Source organism: Eublepharis macularius, chromosome 3, assembly GCF_028583425.1.
Source record: "Eublepharis macularius isolate TG4126 chromosome 3, MPM_Emac_v1.0, whole genome shotgun sequence".
Lineage (NCBI taxonomy): Eukaryota > Metazoa > Chordata > Lepidosauria > Squamata > Eublepharidae > Eublepharis > Eublepharis macularius.
The window spans coordinates 45,207,570-45,235,493 of NC_072792.1; the positions used below are offsets into that span (position 1 = coordinate 45,207,570).

The 27,924-nt window shown below is 41.1% G+C and overlaps 1 protein-coding gene across 1 annotated transcript in view; it reads right to left on the minus strand.

Annotated features, from left to right (window-relative positions):
* ANKRD10 (ankyrin repeat domain 10) overlaps nt 1-27,924 on the minus strand; it is a 42,964-nt gene that overhangs the window by 7,910 nt on the left and 7,130 nt on the right. Inside the window, exons 2-3 of the mRNA XM_054973484.1 lie at nt 27,752-27,904; nt 25,547-25,638 (exon numbers count right to left, since the gene is read on the minus strand). Coding sequence (XP_054829459.1) covers nt 25,547-25,638; nt 27,752-27,904 — 245 coding nt within the window. The remainder of the gene's footprint in view (nt 1-25,546; nt 25,639-27,751; nt 27,905-27,924) is intronic.

The window sequence follows — 27,924 nt, forward strand, 5'->3', positions numbered from 1 at the left end:
GGGTTTTTAAATTATCAAATGTTAATTATAAGACTATCTCTTATCTGTATACATATCTGTATTCTAAGCAAGGTTTGGGAAACAGTACAATTAAGGATAATTATGTGCTATAAAAATGTAAAATCTTCCTATTTAAATACTAAGGTTTCTTGTCTGCAGTCTGAAGCATCTGAATTTTACACAAAACTTCAGACTTCTGATGCAAGTCCTGTCTTTGACTATTTAATTTGATAAAAGGAATAATCTAAAAGAAAATATCCAAAACAATATTTACAAAACTTAAGAGTTGTCCATGGCATTTGAGAATCTAACACCACAAAATACATCACAATTGCTCATTATAATAGGTATGCATGTGTAATAAAATTATTTACATATGTATCACACACATTATTTTGCTATTGCTTATGTTCTATATTAATTTCAGTGTTTATTTCAAAATGTGTGACATCATAAATGGATTATCCACTATTTCAACTTATGCGTATTCCTTAGCAAAGATGCAGCTTTAGATTTTGAACTTACAAACCTGAACCCAGGACAAGACAAGAACATTCAAGTTGAAGAATTCTGTATCTCCATGCACTATACATGGCTTCTAAATATGAACACTAAAAGGTAGTAAGTTGTCATATAAGAAGTACAGGCATAGCTAACAACAGCAAAACACAAAATGGCTAAAAGAAGACAAAGTAATTGAAAATTAACCTATGTATCATGGAACATAATGCCTATACTCTGTGAATAGGTAAATAGACAGAGAAAGCAAGCATCTAATGATTACAGCTATTTTTTAGAGCTTTGCCTGATGCGACTAAGCAACAAGCTGCTCTAACTGATCCAAGAGATAAATACACAGTAAGTTCCAGCAGGTACATTTCAAGATTAATAACAATTTTAGTTGAGAACTGTCTTCTCAATTCTTTGATTGGCAAGTTCTAGGATGTTTACAAATTTGAATTCTCTTAACTACAGAAGCGGGCAATTTCAGTTTACTTCGGATTTCCACTGAAAAACAAGTGGAACAGCAATTCAGCTGAACATCTGTTTGGAAGCCCAAGTAGTTACTGTATAACAGAGCAAAACATTTTTTTTTAACTGGCCACAATTCATTTGAACCTGGATAGGGACTTGGAATAAGATTCAAGGAACAACCTCTTCACCACCCTGCAAATTACTTGGCTATCTGGTTGAAGCACAGAGAACTCTGTAAAGCCCTATGTTGATCACTTCCCATGTACACATCTGTGCCCGTAGGAAGATAGATTAATTGGTAGCCACTGAAAGTATTAGAAGAATAGGTAGAAATAGCATACAGGGGGAAAGCTGCCAAAACACAAAATAAATTGTAATAAATGACAAACTCCAAAGACCCAGGAACCTATTTTCGAAAGGCAGAGCACGTAAGTGTACCTTAAGACAGCAGCATATCAGAGCAGCATTCTAAATCAGGCAATAAGAGCTACCCTGGGAAAAGTTAAGAACTGACAAGAAGAAGGCTGAAAGTCAGATGAAGCTAGACTTTGAAAGTTAAGAGAAGGGCTATTCTACCAAAACTGCAAGTTAAAGATCTGAGGACAGATTTTTGGGATAAATTTCCCTTTTGAGAGAACTGAGTGTTCTGAAGTGTTACAGCAGACCAGCAAGGGTTTTTGCTGATGATTTTGTGGGTTTTTTCCTGAAATAAATTTTGTTCTTGTTCACTTTAAAAAAGAAACCATCTCAAGTTTGTCAATTTTACTTTAGTTACTAATCCAGGCTGGAGTGAGTTATACTCAGGCCCCCATCCTATTCCTTGAATCTGTTTTTCTTTTTAAATTTTTTTACTGGAAACTCTGGTGTAGTGGGGTAGGTGGAAAGTTCTGATAGGAGGGAAAATTCCTGTGGGGTGATGGCTTAGCGGCTAACCCGTAGGAAATGTCACAATATTCTTATAGGAAGCACATTTTGAGCTACCATATATATGGGACCAATTTCTCCACTCCCAGCCTCTATACATCTGTTAAGCCTAAAAATACCACAAATTTAAACAGACCACTCTTTTAAAAAAACGTTGATTCTTTAAGAACACTACATTGTACAGATTCAGTTACAGGCAGCCTTCCTGTCAAAGGAAGCAATAAAAGAGAGTGAATGCAATTTTGTAAACAGAAACAAACCAATAATTTGGAGTCAAGGAAGAGACATTTACGGTTATTTCTTGAAGGCAATATATGGAAAAAGAAAAACAAATCTAATTTCCAGAAGTCAGTTCCATTTGAGAAAAACACATACCTGATTCAGCAAAACCTTTCTAAATCAAAAGGGAAGAAAGTGAAACAAAACTCAAATACTTCTGTAACAACTCCCTTTTCTTAACCACATCAAGACTTTCCTATTTTCTACTATGAAGAATACCTGATGCAAACAAAAAAAGAGTAATTTAAGTTAAACTTACTATTTAGTAATTTTAAAAATGGTAATAAATAAGAATCTGTAAGATGCCCTCTAAGGCCAGAATAGAACAAAAGCTATTTATCCCTATTCCAAGAATTTTGACAACTGTGATTGTCACACTGAAGATTACATACACTGAAGATTACAAAAGTAATGGGACTGCACAATATTAAAAGTAGATTGTAGTTATTACCTAGGTAAGCTTAACTATAGGATTAGGATTCATTTAAAGAAAGTACATCTGACAAATTGTGCTGTAAAGATTCCTTGAAGTACATCATTCTTGTTTAAACTTATAAAAGATTATATTTTCTAAATACGGTTTTGCATGAAACTGGAGCTAATTTGAGCTTTACACTTCTAAAGAAAAGCAGGGGCCAAAGATAGTACTGATCAAGTGTAACATTTCTCAAAAGACCAATGTCTGTTTTTACTGGAGGGGAGGTGGCCGAAAAGAACCTTTTACAGAGGATGCCCTCTTAAAATTTTGAAGCTCATCTAATATGTCAAGAAGTAAAATGAATATGCTTAAGAGCTAAGAAGTAAAATGAATAAGCGTAAGAGCTAAGAACAGCTTTCACAGTTCTGTAAGACAAAGATTTTGTACATTAGTGGACAAGAGAAATCGCTATGATGTACGCAGAATATTTTCTTCAAATGTGTCCTGCCAAAAGACAACCACTACCACAGAACAAAGCCGCAATCAAAGGTATTCTTGTGCTTTTTTAAAAAAGACTGTTGACCAAGTTTGGTGGAGAGTTGGGGGAAATGGAAACTTCTTTAAATGGAGCATAATGGAATACAACAAAATGAATGTTCACATGAAAATATTAGTGTACATAATATAAGTAAGGGGGCGGGGGAGTGAAAAATCATTGTTACTGAAAAGTCAGCTGGGAGCTACTCTTTCCTTAAGCTATTTGCATGAGTATCTATTTTACACACAATGTCATTTGAGTTAAGTTAAACATCTTATGGCCTTTAATTGTGATGCACGTGTACATGTGTTTGCAATACTAAGGATACAGTGTACATGTGTTTGCAATACTAGTTCTCCTTTCTGCCTCATTCATAACCTCTTGCATAATGTTTTGCTCTCAGAATCTTCGTTACTTATGGTAAGACTGGACATGGAATCTCCTCATCTGTGGTTTTTGTAATTTGCCATTTAGTTATGTCTTATGTTTTAAGAATATAAATCCTGCAATAAACAGGGTTAACATACCTGTAACTTATGTTCATCGAGTTCTTCTGTGCTGACACACATGGGGACTGCGCAGGCGCAGGCCAGCCGCCGGAGAATTTTCTAGAGCTTCCATGGCTCCGAAGGGGCCGTTTGTCGCGCGCCTCAGCAACCGTTTTCCCGCCCAAACGGTCACGTGATCCTCCAGCGACCAACGGCCCCTTCCCTCAGTTCTCCCTTGCCGCCGCATGACCAACACACCTCAGCCATAACACCTTAAAAACACCAATTTCCGTTACAGCCATCACATTATTGCGCATTGGAGTTCACAGCGGGGTAGGAGGGAGGGTTGTGTGTCAGCACAGAAGAACTCGATGAACATAAGTTACAGGTATGTTAACCCTGTTTTCATCTTCGTTCTTCTGTGCCTCCACACATGGGAGTGTACCAAGCTTCACACAGTAAGGAAGGCGGGGGTGAAGTCCAACACAATTTTATTAAGCAAACAAGAACAACAATAAATAGATATGCATATATACATCTATGTAAAGATACTGTGTAAGGACACATAAATACCCAATATTTACATATATACACACCCCCAGGTACATATATACACACTTTCACTCAAGGGTACCCAACAGGTACGCCAAGAAAGTCATACCAAAACTCCCTCAGGAAAAGAGGGAGTGCAAGACAGCCTTGGCCACAGATACATCCTGCTCCGCATTGACATCAACGGCGTAATGCCTGACAAAGGTGTCTGCAGAGGACCATGTGGCTGCTTTACAAATGTTAACCAGGGGCACCCCCCTGAGGAGTGCCGAAGAGGATGCTTGGGACCGCGTGGAGTGGGCTCTGACATGAAGCGGGCAAGCCACCCCTGCCAGGGAATAGGCCTTGCTAATGGCCGTCACAATCCACCTAGACAGGGTCTGTGAGGAAGCCCTGTTACCCTTGTCCTTGGCCCCAAAACATACAAACAGGTGAGGACTGGAGCGGAATCCCTTCGTCCTATCCAGGTAATAGGCTAGGGCCCTCTTCAAGTCTAGGGTATGGAGGGCCTTTTCCCCCTTAGAGGAAGGTTGAGGAAAGAATGCAGGCAGTGAGATATCCTGCGAGAGGTGGAAGGCGGACACCACCTTGGGCAGGAACTCAAGGCAGGGACGCAGGACCACCTTGTTGGGATGAAACACAAGAAAGGGAGGGTCAGACCGCAGTGCAGACAGCTCACTGACCCTCCTGGCCGATGTGACGGCCACCAAGAATGCTACCTTGTAGGATAGCATATCCAAGGGGCATGTAGCCATAGGTTCAAATGGAGGCAACATGAGACGTGAGAGCACCAAGGACAGTGACCACTGAGGCACTGGCGCCGACACAGGTGGGTAAAGATTGTACATGCCCTTAAGGAACTGGCGGGATTGTGGGTGAGAAAACACCGTAGCACCCTCAACACGGGTGTGAGCAGCTGATATCGCTGCCAGGTGGACCTTGAGGGAGGACACCTTCAAACCCAGGCCACGCAAGTGGCACAAATACTCGAACACAACCCCCAAGGGACTGTCAGGCACCACCCCTCTGGCAAGTGCCCAGAGCTCAAACCTGCGCCACTTGGCCGCATAAGCGCGCCTAGTGGATGGCCGACGAGCATTCAGGAGGACCCTCTGTACCTCGTCAGTAAAGCCTATCGGGGAGGAACGATCCGCCAAGCCGTTAGGTGCAGCTTCCTGGGATCGTGGTGGACCAGGCTCCCGTTTAGGAGAAGGTCTTGCCGAGGGGGCAGACTCACATACGTCCGTTGGGACATCTGCAGGAGCTTCGGGAACCAAACCTGCCGCGGCCAGAAGGGGGCCACTAGGATGCAGTCCGTCCCGTCCTCCTCTATCTTGCAGAGGACCCTGGGAATCAAGGGGAACGGAGGAAACATGTAGTGCAAGCCCTGCGTCCACGTAAACTGGAAGGCATCCCCAATAGAGAGGGGGTCGCTCCCTGCCCTGGAACAGAACGTGTGGGCCTTGGTGGTCGCCGCAGTGGCGAACACGTCTATCACTGGATGGCCCCACATCTGGAAGATCGGCCCAACGCACTCTACGTTCAGTTCCCACTCGTGGTCCAGTAAAGGGACCCTGCTGAGGGCATCTGCCCGGGCATTGTCTGACCCAGCCACGTGTATAGCACGGAGCGACACGCCGTTCTCGATAGCCCACTGCCAAGTGAGTGTGGCTTCCCGGCACAGGGCCATGGACACTGTGCCCCCCTGCTGATTCACGTAGTACATGGCAGTCGTGTTGTCCGTCTGCACCAACACCTGACGATTTCTCAGCAGTGCTGTAAGAGACACAAGTGCGAAACGAATGGCCCTTAGTTCAAGCACATTGATATGGAGGGTCTTTTCCCTGTCAGACCAGACATCTTGCACAGACACATCACCACAGTAAGCCCCCCATCCCAACAGAGAGGCATCAGTGGTAACCGTGATGTCATGGTGTTGATACCCAAAAGGGGTCCCCTTAAACAAGTTGTCATCAGACAGCCACCAGTCCAAGGAGGAGAGGACGACCCTTGGGATAGAGAATTTGAGGGACGGAGGGTGCAGCAGAGCATCGTACCTCCGCACAAACCAGTTCTGGAGAGGGCGCATACGCAGCCTAGCAAAAGGCACCACAGAGGTGGCCGCTGCCATATGCCCTAGTAGGCACTGGATAGTGCGCACAGACTGGAATCGGTTCCTTTTAAACATGGACACTAGACCCCTTAGGGACCGAGCCCTCTCCAAGGGGAGCAGGGCCTTACCCTCCACAGAGTCTAACAGTGCACCAATGTAGGACACCTTGCAGTCGGGCACCAGTTTGGATTTCTCCAAGTTCACCAGGAGCCCCAGGCGTTGGCAAGTGCTAAGTACCAAGCCAATGTCCTGCACCAGCCTAGACTCCGATTCAGCCACGATGAGCCAGTCATCGAGGTACGGAAAGATGGTACAGCCTTCTTCCCGTAGGAAGGAAACCACAGGGGCCACACATTTAGTGAACACTCGTGGGGCAGTGGACAGGCCAAAGGGGAGCACCTTATACCGGAAAACCCTTTGCCGGTAAACAAAACTCAGGTACTTCCTGTGCTCCTTCCGTATGCCCACGTGAAAGTATGCGTCCTTTAAGTCAAGAACCGCAAACCAATCCCCTTGCCTCAGTAAGGCGATCACAGCCGCCAACGTAACCATTTTGAATTTGGTCACCTTGAGGAAGGCATTAAGGCCCCTCAGATCTAAAATGGGACGTAAGCCCCCATCCTTCTTAGGGACCAGGAAGAACCTAGAGAAGAAACCCTTTACAGAGTCCTCATAGGGCAATTCTTCCACAGCACCCTTGGCCAAGAGCGACACGATCTCCGCATCCAGCTCGGCCATAGTGTTATTGACAGCTGTCAGGGGTGAACTGCATCTAGGCAGCTCAACAAACTCCAGCCCGTACCCCAGTTCAACAATAGTTAAGACCCATGAGTCAGATGTTATTGACTCCCACTCAGAGAGGAGTGGACTAAGTCTGTCCGAAAAGTTCGGGGATACGGCTGGCGCGACCCGTCAGTACTGCCTCCCGGCGCCCTGCTGGTCTTTCTGCTGGGCCGGTTGCTGTGCCTGACGAGGCTTGAAGGGCCGACGCCTCCTCTGCTGTTGTGCGGGAGGGTAAGGCCGCTGCTGGTAGGCAGGATACTGATGGTAGCCCGGCCGCTGTTGTTGGTATCTGCCCTGGTAGTGGTAAGGGCCGGACCGGGGAGCGTACCGTGACCTGGAGGAGGGCTTGTCCGCTGGAGCCAGACCCAAGGACCGCGCCGTCTGCCTGTCCTCTTTTTTCTTTTTCAGGGTCTCGTCGGTCGATTTGGAGAACAGCGAGTCCCCTTCAAAGGGCATGCTCTCCACCCTGGAACGCACCTCCTGGGACAGGGCCGTAGACCGCAACCAGGAGTGGCGCCTGAGGACCACCGCCGACGCCATCCCCCTAGCCGCAGTGTCAGCAGCGTGGCTCCCAGCGTTCATTTGCTGTTTAGACAGCCGGACAGCCTCTGTTTGCAGCAGGGACACCACAGCCTTCTGCTCAGGAGGGAGGTCCCGGGTATAGGATGCCAACTTCTCCCAGAGGTACAGCTGGTACCCTGCCATGATGGTCTGGTAGTTGGCAATCCTCAGACCCAGCGAAGCGACGATGTACTGGCGCCTGCCCATGGCATCAAGCTTCTTGCCCTCTTTATCGGCAGGCACCGAGGAGTGACCCGATCGTCGGGGGTTGAATTCCTCTGTGACCAAGGAGGAAGGTGGAGGGTGTTTCACCAACGCCGGCCAGGTGCCCTGCTTGATCTTGTAAAGCTGCTCGATGCGCTTGGACGTTGGAGGTTGATCACAGGGCACCTGCCACACCTTCTCCACAATCTCCTCAATACCCTCGAGCATGGGAAAGCCAACGTACGCCGGATTATCCCCATAGATACGTTTGAGGAGCTTGTCCTTGGTCTGGGGAACAGCCGAAGAGATGTCCATCTCGAGAGCCTTGGCCATCCTTGCCATCTGGTCGGCGTAGATGCGGAGGTCCTCGAATGGCGAGTCCGCAGATGGCACTAGCTCCTCAGCTGGCGATGGTTCGGACCAGGACTCCGACTGGTAGCCGCCAAAGCTCTCCCCATCCTCCTCATCGGAACCGAGCTGGGATTCCGGAACCTGGAGCGGAGGGGGAGCCCACACCGACCTCGATGTCGAAGGCCTCGGTTCCGACACGGAGAAGCCCGCAGGTGCCCCCTCCCATTGGCAACGGTATGGTGAGGGGAGGTAGGAAGCCTGCCGATGCCGGGATGCAGTGGACCGGACTGATCGGACACTGTCCCCGGAACCATGCCGCTCACGACCGACCAGAGGTGGAGACGGACGGACAGGCGACGGACGGCTCCGACGAGGAGATGGGCTCGGTTCCAGCCTCGGCGACCGAAGGGCAAGCGATGGTCGGCTCCGACGGTGCGGGCTCGGCTCCGGCCCCGATGAGAATTCCGCGGGCACCGTCTCGAAGGCCATCGGATCCGGCACCTGCACGGAGATGTCTTCTGGCTCCGGGGAGCCCAGGTGAGGGGAAGGCGTGTGAGGAAGCACGATGACCTCCTCCTGAGGAGCGGGACGCGGCGACCGATGATGCTTGGTCTTCTTCTTCTTCTTCGCCGGTTCCGAAGAAGACCTCGGAACCGACGCGCTCCTCGCCTTCGAAGGGGACCTCGGCTTCGACCTCTTAGGCTTCATCGGAACCGATCCGGACGTCGGTTCCGACCGGGGACTCGGTACCAGGATCCTCGGTTCCGACGTAGGTCTCGGATCCGACCTGGTAGATGACGCGCTACGGGGCGGCCGCACCGGTCCCTGCGCTGGAGAGGCCGCTCTCGACGCCGAGGTACTCGGGGGACGCGGTTTCGACCCCGACCTCGCGGAGGCCACTGAGCCAGCTCTGGAATGCCGTTCGGCAGAGGGGCTTGGGCCGGCCTTGGAGGAGGGCAACGGAGCACCTCCGGACATGACCTTCTGCCACAGGGAGGAGTTCAGTCGGGCCTTGCGCTCCTGCCGGGCCTTGCTGGTGAAGCCCTGGCAAATCTTACAGGCCGTCACATTATGGGTCTCCCCCAAACAGAACAGGCACAGTTCATGGCCATCGGTCTTGGCCATTTTCGTGTGGCATTGGAGACAATGCTTGAAGAGAGCCTTTGAGGCCATCTTCAGGGGCACGCAAAAGGAAGGTCAAAAACAGTCCGAGTCAAATTACCGAGTCCACAACAAAGTCCAAAACGAGATCCGAAGAATAGTCGAGGTCACGAAGTCCGAAGTCAAAAGCCAAGCAATCAGTCAGAATAAAGCACGAAGCACAAAAAAGCACAGAGCAACGAAGCTCACGTTCTCTCCAAGCGGCGGCAAGAAGAGAACCGAGGGAAGGGGCCGTTGGTCGCTGGAGGATCACGTGACCGTTTGGGCGGGAAAACGGTCGCTGAGGCGCGCGACAAACGGCCCCTTCGGAGCCATGGAAGCTCTAGAAAATTCTCCGGCGGCTGGCCTGCGCCTGCGCAGTCCCCATGTGTGGAGGCACAGAAGAACGAAGATGAACTATCAGATTTATGAGCAAATCCAATGCCTATTGAAGTTATTAATCAAGCAGGTATTCTTTAACCTCAGTAGAAACTGAATAAAAATGTGATTTAGATTCTACCTTGAGATTCCGAGGTACTAGAAAATTTCTCTGCCTATTATACCTGACTATATCTTAATTTCAATAATGTAGAATAGAGTAAGAGATAACTCATTTTATGCAAGTGATCAAACAATATGCTTTTCAAGTTATTTCCACTAGGATGAAGCTAATTATTAATTTAAAAAATCGTGAACAAGCCATGCCCCTTTGTCTGCAACATCCTTAAATTCAAAACTGCCACAAGGACAACTATCAAGGCAAAAATGACATTTCAAAAAGGTTTCCTTAAGTGCCTTCTAAATACATTAGTCTAAATTATGTGCAGTCTGTCTTGATTATACAATGAAGGAGAGCTACAACCTAGCCTTTCCTCCCTTGTGATCTATTAAGTGTAGTGAATGAAAAGGCAGATTATTTGATAACATAAAGATACCATCCATTTATAATGCCACATATTTTGAACAAAAACATAGATCCACTTAAAATCCTTTTTTTAAAGGGGTATACAGTTATATTTGAAAACAACCCCCTAAAATGCCATAAAATCTTCAGCTTAAACATCTTCATTAATGCCATAAGACAAATTTAAGAAAATAAACCTCAGTTCTTAATGTAATATGCCAATGTAAAATATTTAAACTTATATATTGTTAGTTCACAAATAAAAAATATATACTGTAATTAGGGTAAGCAAAAGCATGCAAATCTATATATTCTATATCTGAATTCCTAGATTAGCATTAAAACCAATCACCGCAACAAATACCTCAACAGTATGCCTTGTGTGCAGAAAGGAAGCGATACTGAACATTCAATGCCACAACTGTAAGGTTTTCGGAGAAGCACCTGTGGCAGTTTCAGCAGTTTCTATATGGAATGCTCCCCCTTTCTAGGATTACTTGAAAAAATCAAGTCAATTCGAATTACGTAGCTGTAAAACATTGACATGTGTAGTTTTTATAGTTTCAGAATCTTCTTTTTGATTTAAAAAAAGGGCAATGGTGCATAAAACAGGTAACTTATATCATAAGGGATCACATATTTGCAGGCAACATTAAAAGTTATATTAACATACATAAAGTGCTGTAGCACATAATTCATTATCATTTAGCCATCATCATGTGACCACCTTAACAATGAGACAGTGCGCCTGACTCAAGCACGGACTCTCAAGCACGGATTTTCATCCTGAAGCCCAATGTAATTCTGTCAGTTCTCTGAAATGTAAACATGATAGGTACTAGAAACAAGTTGTCAACTCACGGCTTCTGTTACTTTAAAATTTGGTAACTTGCATCTAAAATGAATTAACTATGCCTACAAGAAAAGGTAGCTAATACATGGGATTAAAGAGTTAAACTACCCTGCTATTGTATTTCTATAGTGAAAAAGGGTTTTCCATATCAACCTCAGTTACCAGCCCAAGGCTATTAAGCAAAATATTTAAGACAATAAACTGAAAGTTTTAACCCTTTGGCATCCAAGAATAAAAAGCACAACAAAATGATCTTCAAACACTGATTTTACAGATAATGATATACTGAGAAATCAATTCCTGAAAACTGCTGCAGACAGATATTTTGGTGCCATGTTTTCATTTCACACTGATTATTACAATACAATTTAAAATTAGTATCCAGCTTCACTAATATAAGGTTTGCAAAGGTTTCTTTTTGTTAGGCTGAGAAAGGTAGACCAGATAATTCCAATCAGTACCAGAGATCAACACGGTACTTGCCATGTTTTCAAAGGAGATCCTAGTTTTTCCTTTGTACCAACTTTTTTTGTGCAACATACCTCTTCGTAAAATCCGAGTCTGCAAAGGTTTCCTCCACCGTCACCTTAAGGATGGAATAGTTTATAGGCAGAACTTCACACATGACCTTACAGAGAAAATTTCTTCCCCTTAAATTTTTCTTAAGACATCTAGCAAGAAGGGGACCTCGGTGTTGCCCAAAAGCACAAAGTAATGCAAGGGTAATACTAGATGACCCTAACAGAATATTACTGATTCCGTTTCTATTGTTCCCAAATACTGTGCTCTAAAGCCACGGATAATATTCTGAGTCTTTCAACAACTTCCGAGAAAAGGTATAGGGAGATTAAATAGAATTCTGTTCTCCTATCGCATATGTTAGGTCAAGTTGCTGCTGGTAATAATATGCTCAAGAAAGAATATAGCCCCCCTGGCCTATCAGAATGCCAGTGCCTGCAGAAGAACAACATGGACTTTTTAAAAGACTATTTCTGTAAGTACTGAATTTCAATCTAGTAGAGATAAAAATCTGAGTAGAGATTATATATTTAGGATTAAAAAGAACGGAAAACCTTGTAGTAAAGCATCACTTTCTTGGGGGATAAAATATAGTATTTCTATTAGATGAACATATACCTGAGACAGAAAGAGAAATAAAGGAAGCAACCAATAAAAGTGGCTCAGGTAGCTTATATCTGACACAGCAGAAACGAAGTACTAGTTAGCCTTGCCCGATGGTCTACAAAAACCAAAATGCATACTTTAGCAAATCTGGTCTACAAAAACCAAAATGCATACTTTAGCAAATCTAAAGACATTGTTGCTGTTCAGTAAGGAAACAGCTAATAACCGTATGTGTCTTACTTATTCTGTGTACAAACAACTGTGTTCATAGGATATCAAAGGTCAGTTAAAGAACTGAATCAAAAACAGAAATGCTCGAGTTCACAGAAGCTAACAGAGTTCTTGAAAAAGCACTATATATGCAAGATTTAGATTTCTGTAGTGTTTCTCAATACTTCCCCACTTACAACAAAAGGTTATTTTCTGAACAAAAAAAGTCAGTTCCACAGGTGCAGTGTTTATTAGTTTTTGATGAAAACATTTGTATTGTGTACAAAGTTCTGTTGTAGGAGGAGACTGTATTCATGTAGTCCACAAGAATAGTGAGTTATGTGGAAAATACTTTTTCACCTCCAGTTAGCACATTCACTGCTGTTACAAGTCTGGAACATGACCAATGAGTGTTACAGATACCTACTAGACAGTGACATCTACTGCCTGTGATACTACTTCTGATAAAAACAAAATAAAACCCAACCATACTATTACTGTTAGGTGGATCTGGTTGACAGATTACACTAAAAAGGTGTACTTGTTAATGGTTCCTCATCCTCTTGGAGAAGAATGACAAGTGGAGCGCCTCAGGGATCTGTCCTGGCTGGGGCCTGTTCTGTTCAACATTCTAATAAATGATTTGAAGGAATAGAGGGAATGTTAATTAAATTTGCAGATGATACTAAATTAGGAGGGGTAGCAAATGCAGTAGAAGACGTTGTCAGGATAAAGGATGATCTTGACAGGCTGGAAAACTGGGCTAAAACAAATAAAATAAATTTCAACAGAGATAAATGTAAAGTTCTGCATGTAGGTAGGAAAATTCAAATGCATAATTATAGGATGGGGGAGACTTGTTTTGGCAGTAGTATGCACGAAAAGAATCTAGGGGTCTTAGTAGACCATACACTGAGCGTGAGTCAGCAGTGTGATGTGGTAGCTAAAAAGGCAAATACAATTTTGGGCTGTATAGTGTCTAGATCATGTGAAGTGATAATATCGCTCTGCTCTGCTCTGGTTAGACCTCACCTAGAGTATTGTGTTCAGTTTTGGGCACCATAAAATAAGGAAGGTATAGACAAGCTGGAACATGTCCAGAGGAGGGCAATGAAGATGGTGAGGGGTCTGGAGACCAAGTCCTATGAAGAAAGGTTGAAGGAGCTTGGAATGTTTAGCCCTGGAAAGGAGATGACCGAGAGGTGATATGATAACCATCTTCAAGTACTTGAAGAGCTGTAATATAGAAGATGGTGCAGAGTTGTTTTCCATTGGCTCAGAAGGTCAGACCAGAACCAACAGGTTGAAATTAAATCAAGAGTTTTCGGCTAAACATTAGGAAGAACTTCCTGACAGAGTGATCCCTCAGTGGAACAGGCTTCCTCAAGAGGTGGTGAGCTCTCCTTCTTTGGAGGTTTTTAAGCAGAGGCTAGATGGCCATCCGACAGCAATGGTGATTCTGTGAACCTAGGCCGATCATGAGAGGAAAGGCAGGAAAGGTGTGTTCTCATGGCCCCTTCTTACATGCCCAAGGTAATACCAATCACCACCTTGGGGTCAGGAGTAATTTTCCCTAGGCCAGTTCAGCTAGGGATCCTGACAGTGTTTTAACATCTTCTGGGCATGGAGTAGGGGTCACTGGATGTGTGCGGGGGGGGGGGAGTTGTAAATGTCCTGCATTGTGCAGGGGGTTGGACTAGATGACCCTGGAAGTACTTTCCAACCCTATGATTCTATGCTAATGACTATACTATTAGGAGTACTTGGTAACAGTTGTATTGCTGTTTGCCAGCTTCGTAGCTGAATCACTAGAGTACCTGAAGTGAGTCAATGTGGTGAAGTGCACTCTGAGTGTTATACTTAAGCTGTGGAAACCCGAATTTTTTGTTCTACAATTAAAACTTATTGGGTGACCTTGGAGTTGTTGTAAGGATAAACTAGGGGAAACCCTTTACATACTAAATAGAATTCCCTGAATAAAGGATGTTATATTAAAATAAATTCAGCTATAGGAAAGGTCAGTGAATGCCCCTTCAGAATTATACGAGGGGATATCACATTATCAATGCTGATTCAGTAAAAGTGATTTAGTAAAAGAAATTGCCTTATTGAAGTCATGTGAGTGCCTCACTGAATGCTGACACTTGAGAAATACTCATTTGCTGACATGCTAACAGCTGGCCAACAGTATTTTCTGGGTGCAGGTTAAAATCTAGATTCAAGTTAAATCAAATAATTACACCAATGTGCAGAATGCATTGATGTGTGACATGTAGCTCCTTTTCTTAAAAATTTCAGTATTTATTTATTATGGAATATTATTTCTCTCTTACACTTTAAAGAAGAAAACTGATGTAATTCTGGACTGACTGGCTCTTTTCAAGTGAGGAAATGCTAATTTGAATTGGACGACAAAGAAGATCTAGAACATTATTTATAGAAATATCCTTTATATAAGGCATTAAGGGAAACAAGTCTTCCATTTAAGCAATTTGTAGTGAGAGAGAGCGAGAGCGAGAAGATAATCTGAGCATTAATGTAGTCTGTGGGGAGAAGCCTTCAGGGTCTAATGCAGTAAGATAAATATAACTAAACCCTGAATTAGAAGAGCATACAAGATTACAGTCAGAGATACAAACTGGAGAGACCCTTTGCAATGAAAGGGTGAGAAAAGGAAACAAAGTGGTACTACTCTAATTTGAGTTGGAACAAATGTAATTATTGTAAACAAAGATTCAATCTGGCAAACTAATTATCTTTACACTGAAAGCTTCGTTCTGTTGCTAAACTAGGCATAGAAATGTACAGAACTCTTCAATTGGCAGATAGGATTCCATGGGATTTCCAGAATATGTATTAGACCAAACAATCAGATTTCAGCAAAACTGTATAGTTTTGGCTATTGCCATAGAAAAGGTTCCTTCTGAGAAAAGGGATTCAAGCAAAAAGAAAAAAAAACCAGTGAAGTATTGTCCCATTCATGACGAAAAGTAATGTTTTTGTTCCTTTTATTTACTTCACTGCATTTTTTTATCCCACCTTTCCGCCCCTCCTCCATCACTTATCTTCCTTTGGGGATCTTATAATCTATGTCTGCCCATGCAGTGAGATAAATGATGCCTCATTCTCTGAACGTTTTCTAGAAACAAAAGTGTTTAATGCTCAGCAGCAAACATTCTTTGGCCACAGCACAATTTCAGCAAAGCTTATTTCCAGAGCTTATGACTAAATAAAGAGATGTCTTGTCTTCAAATCCTTACCTAATCCCAATGGCTATGAACAGCAGATGCTCTCCAATAAAAACTGATTTCTCCAATCCTCTTTGACATTACCCTGAATAATGCTATCTGTAGTTAAGAAACCAGAACACCTGCATAAAATCAGAAAACTAGGAAGTTGATTGTGGAATGTTCAGTTTTAAATGAAGTAAGTACTAAGATCATGGAAAAAAGGAGCCTACGGTAGAAATGCTATGGAATGAAGTGATCTATGACCACAATACCGAAAGCGTATTTGCATATGGGAAATTCATCTGTGTGTCATCATTACACAATGTTTGGAGAAAAGACACAAGAACACTAAGATGCCAAGAATACAAACACAGAAAGATAACTTGTATATTAAGATACAGAATTCAACCAAAAGAGAAATTAGGTTTGGTATAATCTGAAAGCATTTACTACAGTATGGTGTGATGTCTGACCTAGAGTATCAGTTATGGCCATCATTCAGGCCCCAAAGGATGCTACATCATGAAGATGGGATGGCCTTCTGGGATGCTGACTGCTAAGAAGATGGAAAATGGCAGCAGACAAGAAGCCCTAAACCATTATTTCATGTTGCACGTTTCGAAGTTCAAACATGGCTTGAATTGTAAAACTATAGTTAGTTCAAACAACAGGTTGGAATCATCTCTGAACTGAGCCTGTATATTCAACCTGTATGTTCATATCACTGATAATGGCTGTAACAAAATAGTAAGTTTTTTTTTAAATCTAACAGTTTAAACATTCTCAATCTTCTGGAACATTATTGATCACTACTTAATTGCACTGCATATATAAACAAAAGAACATTAAGCCTCTTCATTTTATTTGCATCTTTGTCTGCCTATAATAAAGTTAAAATTGGATAATAATGCTAGAGCTATCTACCAGAAATGAATCAAAATCCAGATTGGTCCTTGTTCAGTGTAACAGGTGACAGCATCATAGGAAACTTGAAGGTAATTAATGTAAGAATACAGACTGCAAGGAATGTAGTTTGAAGTCCACTACTGTGGTTCCAAAATGTTTTCTATGTGCATATTATAAAAGCAATCTGTAACTTTTCCCTATCTACCAAAAACTACATGCTATCTGTGAAACCGTATGCTAATAAACAAATGATATAAGGTTATGTGTTTTTCAGACATAATTTTAGATTTGGAGTTGTCAAATGTTAAGCTAAAAGAGTCAAAGGAAAACATGGCACCAAAAGCTGTACATGTGCTGGCACAAGGATATATACTGACAAATATTTTGTGCTATTCTAATTTTCATCATAATGAATTCACTACTATGGATAATTCAAAATATGTATCCACATTAAAAAGTTACACCTCAAACCTTTTACTGATATGAGGACATTGGGACCACCTGCTTCCCCTCTTCACGTGTCCTTGAACACTGAACCAAAGTTAATGGAGCAACCAAGTTTATGTCTGTTGGGCATAGTGTGCACAGAATATGCTCCAGCTAAAATGAAAAGGTAAATACCACAAACATATCAAAATATTTTTCACTGGGTACATTTAACATTGCTTTCTATTAAATATACACAGTTTAAAGATCCAATTTCAGCAACAGGGAAAGCAACATACCATCTTAGTTTAAAATACTTTTAATTCCCCTCATTTCAGAATTGATATGTAAGTCTTTTTATAGAAGATCAAAAGTTTCAAAGAAATTACCACAAGCTAAGGACCTTCTGTTCTGAACAAAAATGATAAGTTTTAGTATACATTAAATGCTGTAGACAGCAAGGTATTCATATTTTAAAATATTTAAATTATAAAACTTCAATGTATACTTATTTAACAGTAATGCTTCACTGCGAAATCCTGCAGATACATGTTTCTTCAAGAAACTCAAGGCTTATCTCATTTTATTTACCTGTAAAATTTTAGTAAAATGAAGGTACTGGGAATGTTACCAATTTATTAATAAACGTCAATACCATTTTAATTTATATGGTTAAAATCAACCTCCATAGGTAGCCAAAACTAAATTCAGTACAGAGATGCAATTAACATTAGATGGTGTTCATATTTATACATGATTTTATAAAAACACCTGTTAATCTGTTGACTGAATGCTTTGTGACAAGTATCACAAAGTTCAGATTTTAAAAACGCTGGTTAAAGACTTAACACTGTGAAAGTGCTTTATACTTTCCTAAGGTGGTAAGAAAGCAAATATGACCAAGTTTGAGTCTGAATTTTCGAAGTCTGGATGCCTGAAATTGTCAATGCCACACACAAGCACAAAAGGATACCACAATTGGGCTATCTTCATTTTAAATATGTAGATTTGAAAATTGTATTTCAGCACTTATATCCTTCCCTCAGGTCGGAGATATTTAATCCCTAACTTGTGTAGAAGCCCTTGTTTTAGTAATTGCCAACTAGATGGTTTATTTGGACCAACTAGAGGTTTGTGCCTCAGACCCAATATAGTTCAGAAATAGACATTATTTGTGTTGCTACATAACTGTTTAAATTCCACTACATCCTGAACAGATTAAACTAGTTTAGTGGCAAATTCTTTTTATCAGTTTAATTTAATAAAATGGTTAGTTCTGAATAAGGAAGCACAGATTCTTTCAGATATGAAATTATTCAACCAGTTTAATTCCATATTTGCCCATCCTTGGCATACACACAACTGCTGGTTACCAATGAATTTGTCCTGGATAGTCCTAAATGGTCAGAGCCCAATTTGCTTTGTATCATTTCAATTTATGTCAATCATTTTAATTTCCTTCATATCATTTCAGGTTGCTCTTTCTAAAGGAGTTGAACAGGAGGCAAGAAATATTACCCAGAACATCTATCCTAACTTCGGATTTTGAAGCACTCTATTGAGGACTCTCACAACTTAATCCAGAAAAGATAAAGAGGTGATACTGCCTGGTAAAACAAAGATTTGCTTACCCACTTAAAATGAGGAGTGGTTGGGTTTGAATTTAACCACCGTTTAAAAGTAAAGTACTTAAGAGCAAAATATGGATCCTGCACTTTTTTTAGAAGATCAGGTGACTGCAGTGGCAAAGAATGCATTCTATTGGCTGCATTTAATGTAGAAATTGTCTCCCATCCTGAGAAGTCAGAAAAGGCTAAGACCACTGTCCTTAGGTGGGCGTTCTGCAGTTAATTAAATAAAGGGGTATTATTTTGTAGGCAAGTTGTATAGCTGTTTTTTCTTGTTTGGGTTATTGCCTTCTTTTCTGAGCTTTACAAGGTGTCTTGAGACTCCATCGTCAGCAGAAAAAGCAGCATATAAGTATTTTAAAATTCAGCTCTATCATCACTCATCTCTTGAGGAGTTTCTCAACACAGATGATTCACAGGGTTTTAAAACATTCATGGCTGTAAGTGTTTCATACAAGAAACAATGACAACGTATTTATTTGGGAGATGCGCAAAATTATCTTTTGATGAAAGTCAGCAGATATTGCCCCCAGGCAACCAGATACTGACCTCAGATATGCAGCAGTTCCCTAGAGCTTTTTTAAAGAGAAAAAAATGCATTGCATACACTTAGTACAAGGTTGAACTCCCCTTCAGTGCAAAGCACTTTCCTGGAAGAAGTCGCCTGCTCTCTTTTTCCAAACAGGAACAGCTGTTTGTTTTTTCCTTTATACTGCCTAATGCACAAACTGCCACGCAATACATTTTTTTCAAGGCCCAGTTCATGAAGTGAACTACAAGTTCTTGCATCCTTTAGTTCACCTTTTCTGACATGCCCCAAGATGGAGTCACTGTCAATCAGTAATTATTTTTTTACAGCTCAGTCCCATGCATCTGTGGTGAAATGCCATGCACACCAGGATTAACATGAAGTCTGCAGCCCTAAAGGGCTACTCCTTGGCTAGCACTCTGTACATGCTCAGAGTTTATAAAGTGTTTTTCCTGGCTGGCAGGAGAGAAAGAGACAAATTTGAGCCATCTCCCAAGCACAGAGCCAGTCACTGCCATATAAACACAGAAGACCTTGACCAGAGAAGAACAGGAAGCCAGAGTAACACCTAAGCCATACAGTTTCTGGAAGCCAAAACACAGACTGGGCATATCCAAAGATCAGGAAAAGAAAAGAGGGTCTACTGGGGGGGGAGGGCACACTACTTCAGATAATAAAGGAAGCTCTCATATTTTGGTCACTCTTGACCATTTTACTCACTGAAGATGAGGAAGAAATTCATCTTGACTCCAAGCTGCAGCTATGAGTACATGGCACTAAACTTACCAGGGATGACACCTAGTTAATGGGTGAGCTATAACTGATTGCAAATCCAAGAATTATATACCCTTATCTAATTACCATTTTACACCAATGTAAGAGTCAGGGTTTAGATTACTGCATTTTATTCAAATTTCTTTTTCTTCTTAGTCTGTTTTATTTATTTATTCAATTAGTCTGTTTTATTTATTTATTCAATTTTTCTATTAACATCAGTCTCTTGTGTTTGCAGATGTGGTAAGCACTTGTTATTTTATTAAACTTCTTTGTCCATGTGTACCAGGAGCAGAAAGAGGAGGAGGCAATGGTTATACTCTACCACTTTGGAGTAGGTGGCAGGGAGGGAGACTGTAAGAGCATGAGAGGTGTCTGTTGGGCTGGAGACCTGGGGTGGCTGAATAACTTTCTCATTCCTGCACAGAGCAGAAAGAAGTGTCTGCAAGCCCCATTTCTGCACAGCATGTGTACTCAGAAGTGTTACAAGCTTAAGATCTCTGTGTATGAAGAAGCTGTTCATACACAAGGAAAAGGGGGATGAGGTACATTAGAAAAGGGAGATTTGAAAGGAATTTAGCTTCCCTGTTCTGTATATTAAATAATGAAAGACTACTTCATAACCTTCTTTACTAGGCTGTGCAGAAGGAATGTAAACATTCAGCTATTTCATGTTGATGTGTTAGTTTGGACACGAAGAAAAGAAAGAAAGGAGTTATTTCTTTGTCTTTGGCAATTTGAAATATTCAGAGGGTTTCAAAAGCTTAAGCCTCATATTCATGTTTTCAATAGCAGTTTTTAGATATATGAAATAAGATGCTGGGGTGGATTTTTTAGTTTTTTAAATCCCCCTTTCTGCCACATCTCAGTGTGTGATCCAATTACTGCTACATGATAGGAAAGGTACTTTTACTTGTGTTCTGAGGTTCTCTTTACATGTGTGGGTAGGTAGGTTAAAAAATGTGGGTTACTAACTTCTGGTAACTTATCTGGAAGGACGCCAACTAGACACAGATTAGTGTTTTAAATCTGGTACCATCTGTCACCTCTTTGCTGTAACAGAACTTTATACACTCATTTAATACAACATCAGAAACCTGATAAATGTTAAGAAACCCTTTCCTAATCTGGGGAATGCATTCTATCTAGGCTTAGTGCTGTTTTAAACAGCTTTCAAGCATCCTTTACAGATCTGACTCCTTTGTGTTTCCCTTTCAGCTTCCTTTTAACTATTTCTCTCACTTTTGGAAAAGTTCCTTTTTTTGAAATTAAATCAAACGTCACTGTTTTGGACTTTCCATTGATATGAATGCTGAACTTAATAGCACTGGGGTCACTGTTTCCAACTAGTGCAACAACATCTACATCTCTCACCAGATCTTGAGCCCCACTCAGAACGCTCAGCTTGGCTCTCTGTAACTGTGGCAGTGCACAGGCATTTCTGATGTCTTGGAATCCAATTTCTATGGCATGATGCAAGCACGTTTACCCAGTCAATGTGAGGGCAGTTTAAGTCACCCAGTACCACCATATTATCTGCTTTAGTCATTCCCTTATTTCTTTCTCCATCTCAGGGTCAGCCTCAAGAATCTGATCAGGAGGGCAACAAAACACTCCCACTTTTAAGCAATCTTTAGGGCCTAGTGTTTCTGTCCATATCACTTCAGCTGGAGAGTTCATTCCCCATGTTTTGTGGCTTGCTTGATTCTATGCCTTCTGAGATATCCAATGCAACACCCCACGAATTACATCTCTCCTTGTCCTGCCAATACAGCTTATTCCCAGGGATGAACATATTCCATTGATTTTCCCCATTCCACCATGTTTGAGACACTTACTATATCTAAATTTTCATTTAGCACCAAACACTCCAGCTGGTTCAGAGGCTTCTAGCACACCTATAATGTGTTTCCCTCTCTGACAATCCTTGCCTCCCTTGGCCTCTTTATCTCTGCATGTGGCCATCCTACACTCACTGCCAAGTTCTACTGTGCTCCTGTCAATATTACCCAAAATATCTACCCCGTTGTCCTTTGGACTGACTCGTCCCAAACTGGAGGCTCACCAGCCCTGTTGGCTTTCACCCTGGGATTAGTTTAAAAGTTGCTTTGCCACATTTTTCGTCTCAAGAGCCAGCAATATAGTTCCCTTTTGATGCAAGTGAAGGCCGTCTCTTTTGTACAGCTTTGGAATGTGCCTAACAAATTTAAACCCTTTGTCCCAGCACTACTTTTTCCATTCATGGGTTTAGATCCCTAATTTGTACCCATCTAACTGGCCGTGCACATGGAACTGGTAGCAATTCCAAGAATCCTACTTTTGAGGTAACATTTAACCTAAGCTCTGTCTAATAACCTACATTTTTCTTCCAGGACCACATGACAACATTTCCCAATGTCATTGGTGCCAATGAGCACCACAACTGATAACTCCTCCCCAGCACTTAGTATCAGCCTATCTCATCAGCTCACGAGTTGCTGGCGAGTTACCAATAAGACCATCAAATAAAGCAGATAGGCAGGAAAAATGAAAATATAGTTCAGTTCTCTTCTAATAATATATACTACTGTGTAGGCTGCATTCAGACATAAGTATGGTTCGTCATTATGGAACAAGCCTTGAAAGTTCCTGGATTTCCACCCTTACCCCCCTCTCCCGCCAGTGCATTTCCAATAAAACAGTTTGCCATTTTGCCTGAATTCGAATAACAATCTCCAAGGTTTTTTCCTACAAAAAACAAGCCATAATTTGTCATTACACTAAATGCAGCACTAACTTACACATTTTTATGGTCTGTGTCCTTAATAGTAACACAGAAGTGAGTGCTAGACAGGATATATTACCTTAAGCTATACTTGGTTGCTTGTATATTCTACCTTACATTAGCCTTCAACTGGATTCATATCGTCATAAAGAATAATTTCTCTATGCACTTTCTCAATGTTCATCAGAAATATTATTTCAAGTTGTGGGTACCTGCACCTTCTTCAACCACAGAGCAGAGTTTATGAAGGTGAAGCGTCTTGTAAAAATAAGCTTAACTATACTTAGTGAACAGCAATTTGAGTATATCAAGGCACCTTCTCAATGCACTTGAGTTAATTTTGCTTCAAGAGGGCACTACTACTAATACATCCAAGAAGTACAATAGTGGAAGTCACTGATCTACCATGAACTGAATGACCATGGATTTATAATACTCAGGAATGAAAACACACTCAGAAGCAAGACCATAAGCTTCATCCCAAGGATGATTTGAAACAGACAGCCCTCTGTTGCTTACTGGAGTCTGCAACCTCCCTCATAGTTTTCCCAACAATACATCTCTCTGCAGCCCTGTTACCCCCCTCTGCATTTTACTCTTCTTTTGCATCATCCCTTTTTTCTCATTGTACTTGCTAATAAATCATGAAGTAAAAATTATGGTGTTCTGATAGTGGTCGAAAAGACAAAATCTCTCTATTCCCACCTGTATAGTTTTAAAAAATGCCTAGCTGACTGAGGGGGGGTGGCGCACTGGTGTTGTGCTTTCCTGGTAACTGGCTGGTAAGAAAAGTAAGAAGAAAAAAATCAAGCCAGACACACACACACACACACACACCCGGTTAGTTAGCTCTACTTTAGTGTACCCTACCTCTTCCCCCCACACTCCATATTAACTCTGTTTCCCCTTTCTGTACCACCTTAGCTCCCTTTGTGCCCCTCTTCTTTCATATCCACCCTTCTTTCTTACTTGATTTGCTATATTTGTCTTCTTCCCCTTGCTCCTTTCACTGAGTTAGGTTTCAAGACACCCAAGACTTATACTTTCCTACTATTTCACCCATTTAAGAAATCTCAGCGGCAGTGTGATAAAGTTGGCTGACTGCAATAAGCTCTAGAACTGACAATGACTCTGCTATGCAACTGACTCCATAGAGCAGAGGCGAAATACTGACCAACTGGTGGGAGAATTCTTTCATTTTAAGTATACCTTATTGTTCCTAAAAAGAGATTATGGGTGTCTGGAATTCCTTCACATGAACTCTAGAAATCAAGAAAGGAGCTTGAAATCAAGCCCATTGAGTTCTGAGTAATGGGCCTGTCATAGGATATCTGAAAATGCTACTGTTAAGTTAAAAAAAATAGCAACAGAAAAAAGCTAACCACGTTTTCATGGCTTTCTGTACACTATGCAAAACTGATTTATTCAGGACTGCTTTCTACTCAGATTATAGGGCTATGACACAAGAAACAGCTCAGAGATGCTTTGGTAGGGACACATACTACATGCTATGCTATTGGGTATTGTCTGCTGATATAGATAAGCACCACTAGGGAATTACCAGGCTGCTTAACATGCCATGTAAATTAGTTATGCATTGTTTTAAAAGATTTCATTATTTCTATGCTTGACTTTATGCTTATGTTCAAGTTGCCTGCTACCATATCCTACTGTGTCTGTTCAATGAATATCCTAACTGTTGTTCATTATGGTACTTGCTCAGTAAATGTTCTAGCTGCTGATTATATTGTATCCCACTTACACTGTGAAATCCGCCTTAGATCTCAATAAGAAAGGCAGATTATAAATGAAATGATGATGACGATGTTTATCTAAACAATGAGTGCTCACAAGCCTTCGCCTGATAGATGATATCTGAAAGTACTGAGTTGAATTTTACTGTTTTTTGTTTTGTTCCAAAATCTTAGTGTAAAAAGTTTGTTTTAAAGGATTAAATCTAGTACTTCTCTTTAATTTACTTTACTGATGTTTGGGTTTTCAGACTGAGACAGAAGTTTTGGTCCTTCAAAATAAAAATGGCTTCATTTTAGGCATCCATACTTGAAAGAAGACTGCAAGCCCTAAAAGGGTAATGTATCATTTTTTAAATAAGACTCAAGTTAACCAGGGGCGAAGATTTCTTGGGCATAATTAAATTGGATGTATTCTTTAAAATATGGCTGTGTTGAAAAATATATAAACAATTAACAAACATGTAAGGCATCTATTAAGTTTCAATATCAGCTGATCATTTAATGGAAACCAAAGGGTTAAACAAGCAGTGAATTCTCTTATTTCACTAAACCAAAAATAAACTTTAAGATACAAAATATTAATGAAATAAAACTAGCTGAAAGAGAAACTATTTATATCATTATAAGCCATATAGCTTATACTCAACATTTGTAATGAATACTTCATCCAATTTGTCCATACTGTGTATTGCCATGGTTTGTGAAATTTTCTGAATGTCTGACAGAACATAAAACCTTTAAAGAAAAAGTTAAATTACAAGAACAAAGCTCACTACCAAAAGGGTACTGAACATGCAAGACTACACTTTTATCTGGGCTTTTCTGTCATATTTTAAAGACAGATACACAGTATTAAGAAATATCTAGGAAGTGAAATTAATACTATCAACTCAAAATTTATACTGAAAGCTCCATATATGATTAAAACTGATGTCACTTTAAAAAGTAAATTACTAGACATGTTAAAGATATAGAACTTAGTGTAATTCAACATGTCTAACTTAAAAGCTCTCAGTAAGCTGCCAACTGTTCTGCTTTTTAATTTAGTTAATATCTGAGTATCTATGTTAGTTAACTAGACACACAACTACTAAAAATATCCCCAAACCTTACTTACTCTATCTGAGCTCCATGAGCCACAAGGGCACTTATGGAGTCCATACTGCCAGAACGAGCGGCTTTGTGAACAGGAGTTTCACCAACATAATCCTGTGAACAATATGTAAGAAGTTAGTATAAAATATGAACAGTCTAAACGAAAAATATATGGAATGTACAGCAACTACGTAATAGCAGGAAACATCAACTTCATACAATATGCCAGCATTACTATTTGACAGTGATCATGGTTACTGCTGGATATTTCATGATGGATGCTGAAACTTGCTGGCTGTGGCACTTTCCTTCCCCTTTAGCCAAGATATATACTTTCAATGCTGCAGCTCTCTTGCTTCATTATCTATTGTTTTACCATCACTCACCTATCAATTGGTTGAGTACAGAAGATTTCCGTAAGTGCTAGAGTGGAAATGTACTAAAAAGACAGAACTGTACTAAAAAGACAGAGCTGGCAGCCTACACTAAGTTGTATTCCTACTGAAATTTCTACTTGTGCAAGCCATTCTACAAACAGTTGCAGTTCATCTACTACTCATACAAACAGAACCACACTGAGTGAATTTGTGTTTCTGATCTCGCATTACTGGATCCAACCCCCTTGCCTCTACAGCCTCTCCTTGTTCTTGTGATAATGCTCTACCAAGTTATTTCTTTCTACATCACTCACCATTTCCAGTACAGTACCTTTATGTGAATGTCCCCTAGCCTTGTTTTTTACTCAGTGATACTAGACTCCCTGATTTGCACTTCCTCTCAACTGAATGATAATTTTCATTCTGGTCTAAGGAAGAGAAAAGTACCAGTTTGTACCCATCTTCCACTCCAAAATCTAATAAACTGGGTGTGTGTGTGAGAGAGAGAGAGAGAGAGAGAGAGAGATTATTGTGATGTTATGATAGCAATATTTTAGACCTTGAATGTAAGCTTCACAACCATTGTGATAGTTTTATTCCCTGAAACTTCTACAGTCACTGCTCTTTTCATACTTACCAGATGTAAAACTGAAGGTGGACTTACCTCTGTTGAAACATATGTAAGATTAAGATCTAAATCAGGGTCTCTCATAGAAGAATCAGGGCTGAAAATATGCTCACAAACTCTAACTCTATACATACTTACTTGGGAATAAGTCCTATTGATATTAAGGCAGAGAATGGTCCTTTAAAAATTGAAAATAATAAACTTTGTTGTCATTAGTTCAGTGGTTAGCATTAGGTTAATCACATCTTTCTTGACCTAAGTGTTCCTCGCCTGTAAGACTGAAGTATTAACTTGACAATCTTTGACTGGATCTTTGCAGTTCTCCTAGAACACATTTAGCTTTTGATGTTAGAATTCCTGATCTGACGTGGATTTATCACAGGGAGGAATAACTCTTTAGTTCAGGGCAACTGTCACCACATAACAGTGACTACTTTCTTCTCCCCACCGCCCCTTCAGGCTGCCATTTTGTGCCTAGCTTCAATTGGTGGTCCATGTGACTTTAGTAAAAACAAAGTTAATTATGAAAGCCTGAAGCATTCCCAGCCTCAACCTATTCCCAATGAAAAATATGACATAAAGTGAAATAATTATTTGCCTAACATGCAATATTAACCTACATCTTGAAAAAGCATCAGGCAGATTAATAGAGTCAGCATTACCATTATGCAATCTCAGGTTATTTACCTAAAGCAGTTATTTTACTGCAGCAGCAGACAGAAATGTTTTCATTTCCAGACTGTAATTCTGTTGCTGCTTTGTGGTGAGTGGAAAGCAGTGCACTGAAACTTAAGGACTGGGGCTGACTCAGACACTTATGAGCGGTCAGCAAGAGCTCCCAGTAGATAGTGGTTTACTCGTCTGTTACCATGAAAGCCCTGATTGAATTTTTAAAAATGATATAAGGAAGCCAAGAGGTTCACAGTATCTAGGAGTTCTGGGATCTGATGAGAAGAGTGCCTTTTTATACAACAATGGTTTCAGCATCAACCTGCCAGGATGTGTGTATACTTTTAACAAAGGAATGATATGCAGCAAGAAACAGAATTTAGTTATACTCAGGTGTTATCTCTGAAATCTAATTTCCTTCTAAGTACTTCTAACAATTCCTTATGCAATTTCAGTATTTTTAAATTGAAGAATGACAAAGAAAACGCAGGCAGCGGAAGCAGCAAACCTGAGAGTATCAGTGGTCTGCAACAGAGAGGTAAAAAATAGATACCTGTTTGTTTATGTTGGCTCCTGATTGAATTAACCAGATGAGGCATTGAGGATGTCCTCCAAAAGCAGCAATATGGGCTGGTGTTTGGGCAAAGCGTGTCGTACAGCCATTTACAGTAGCTCCTGCTCTCACCAACTGTATTAGACACTCCAACTTTAGAAAGAAATGGGAGG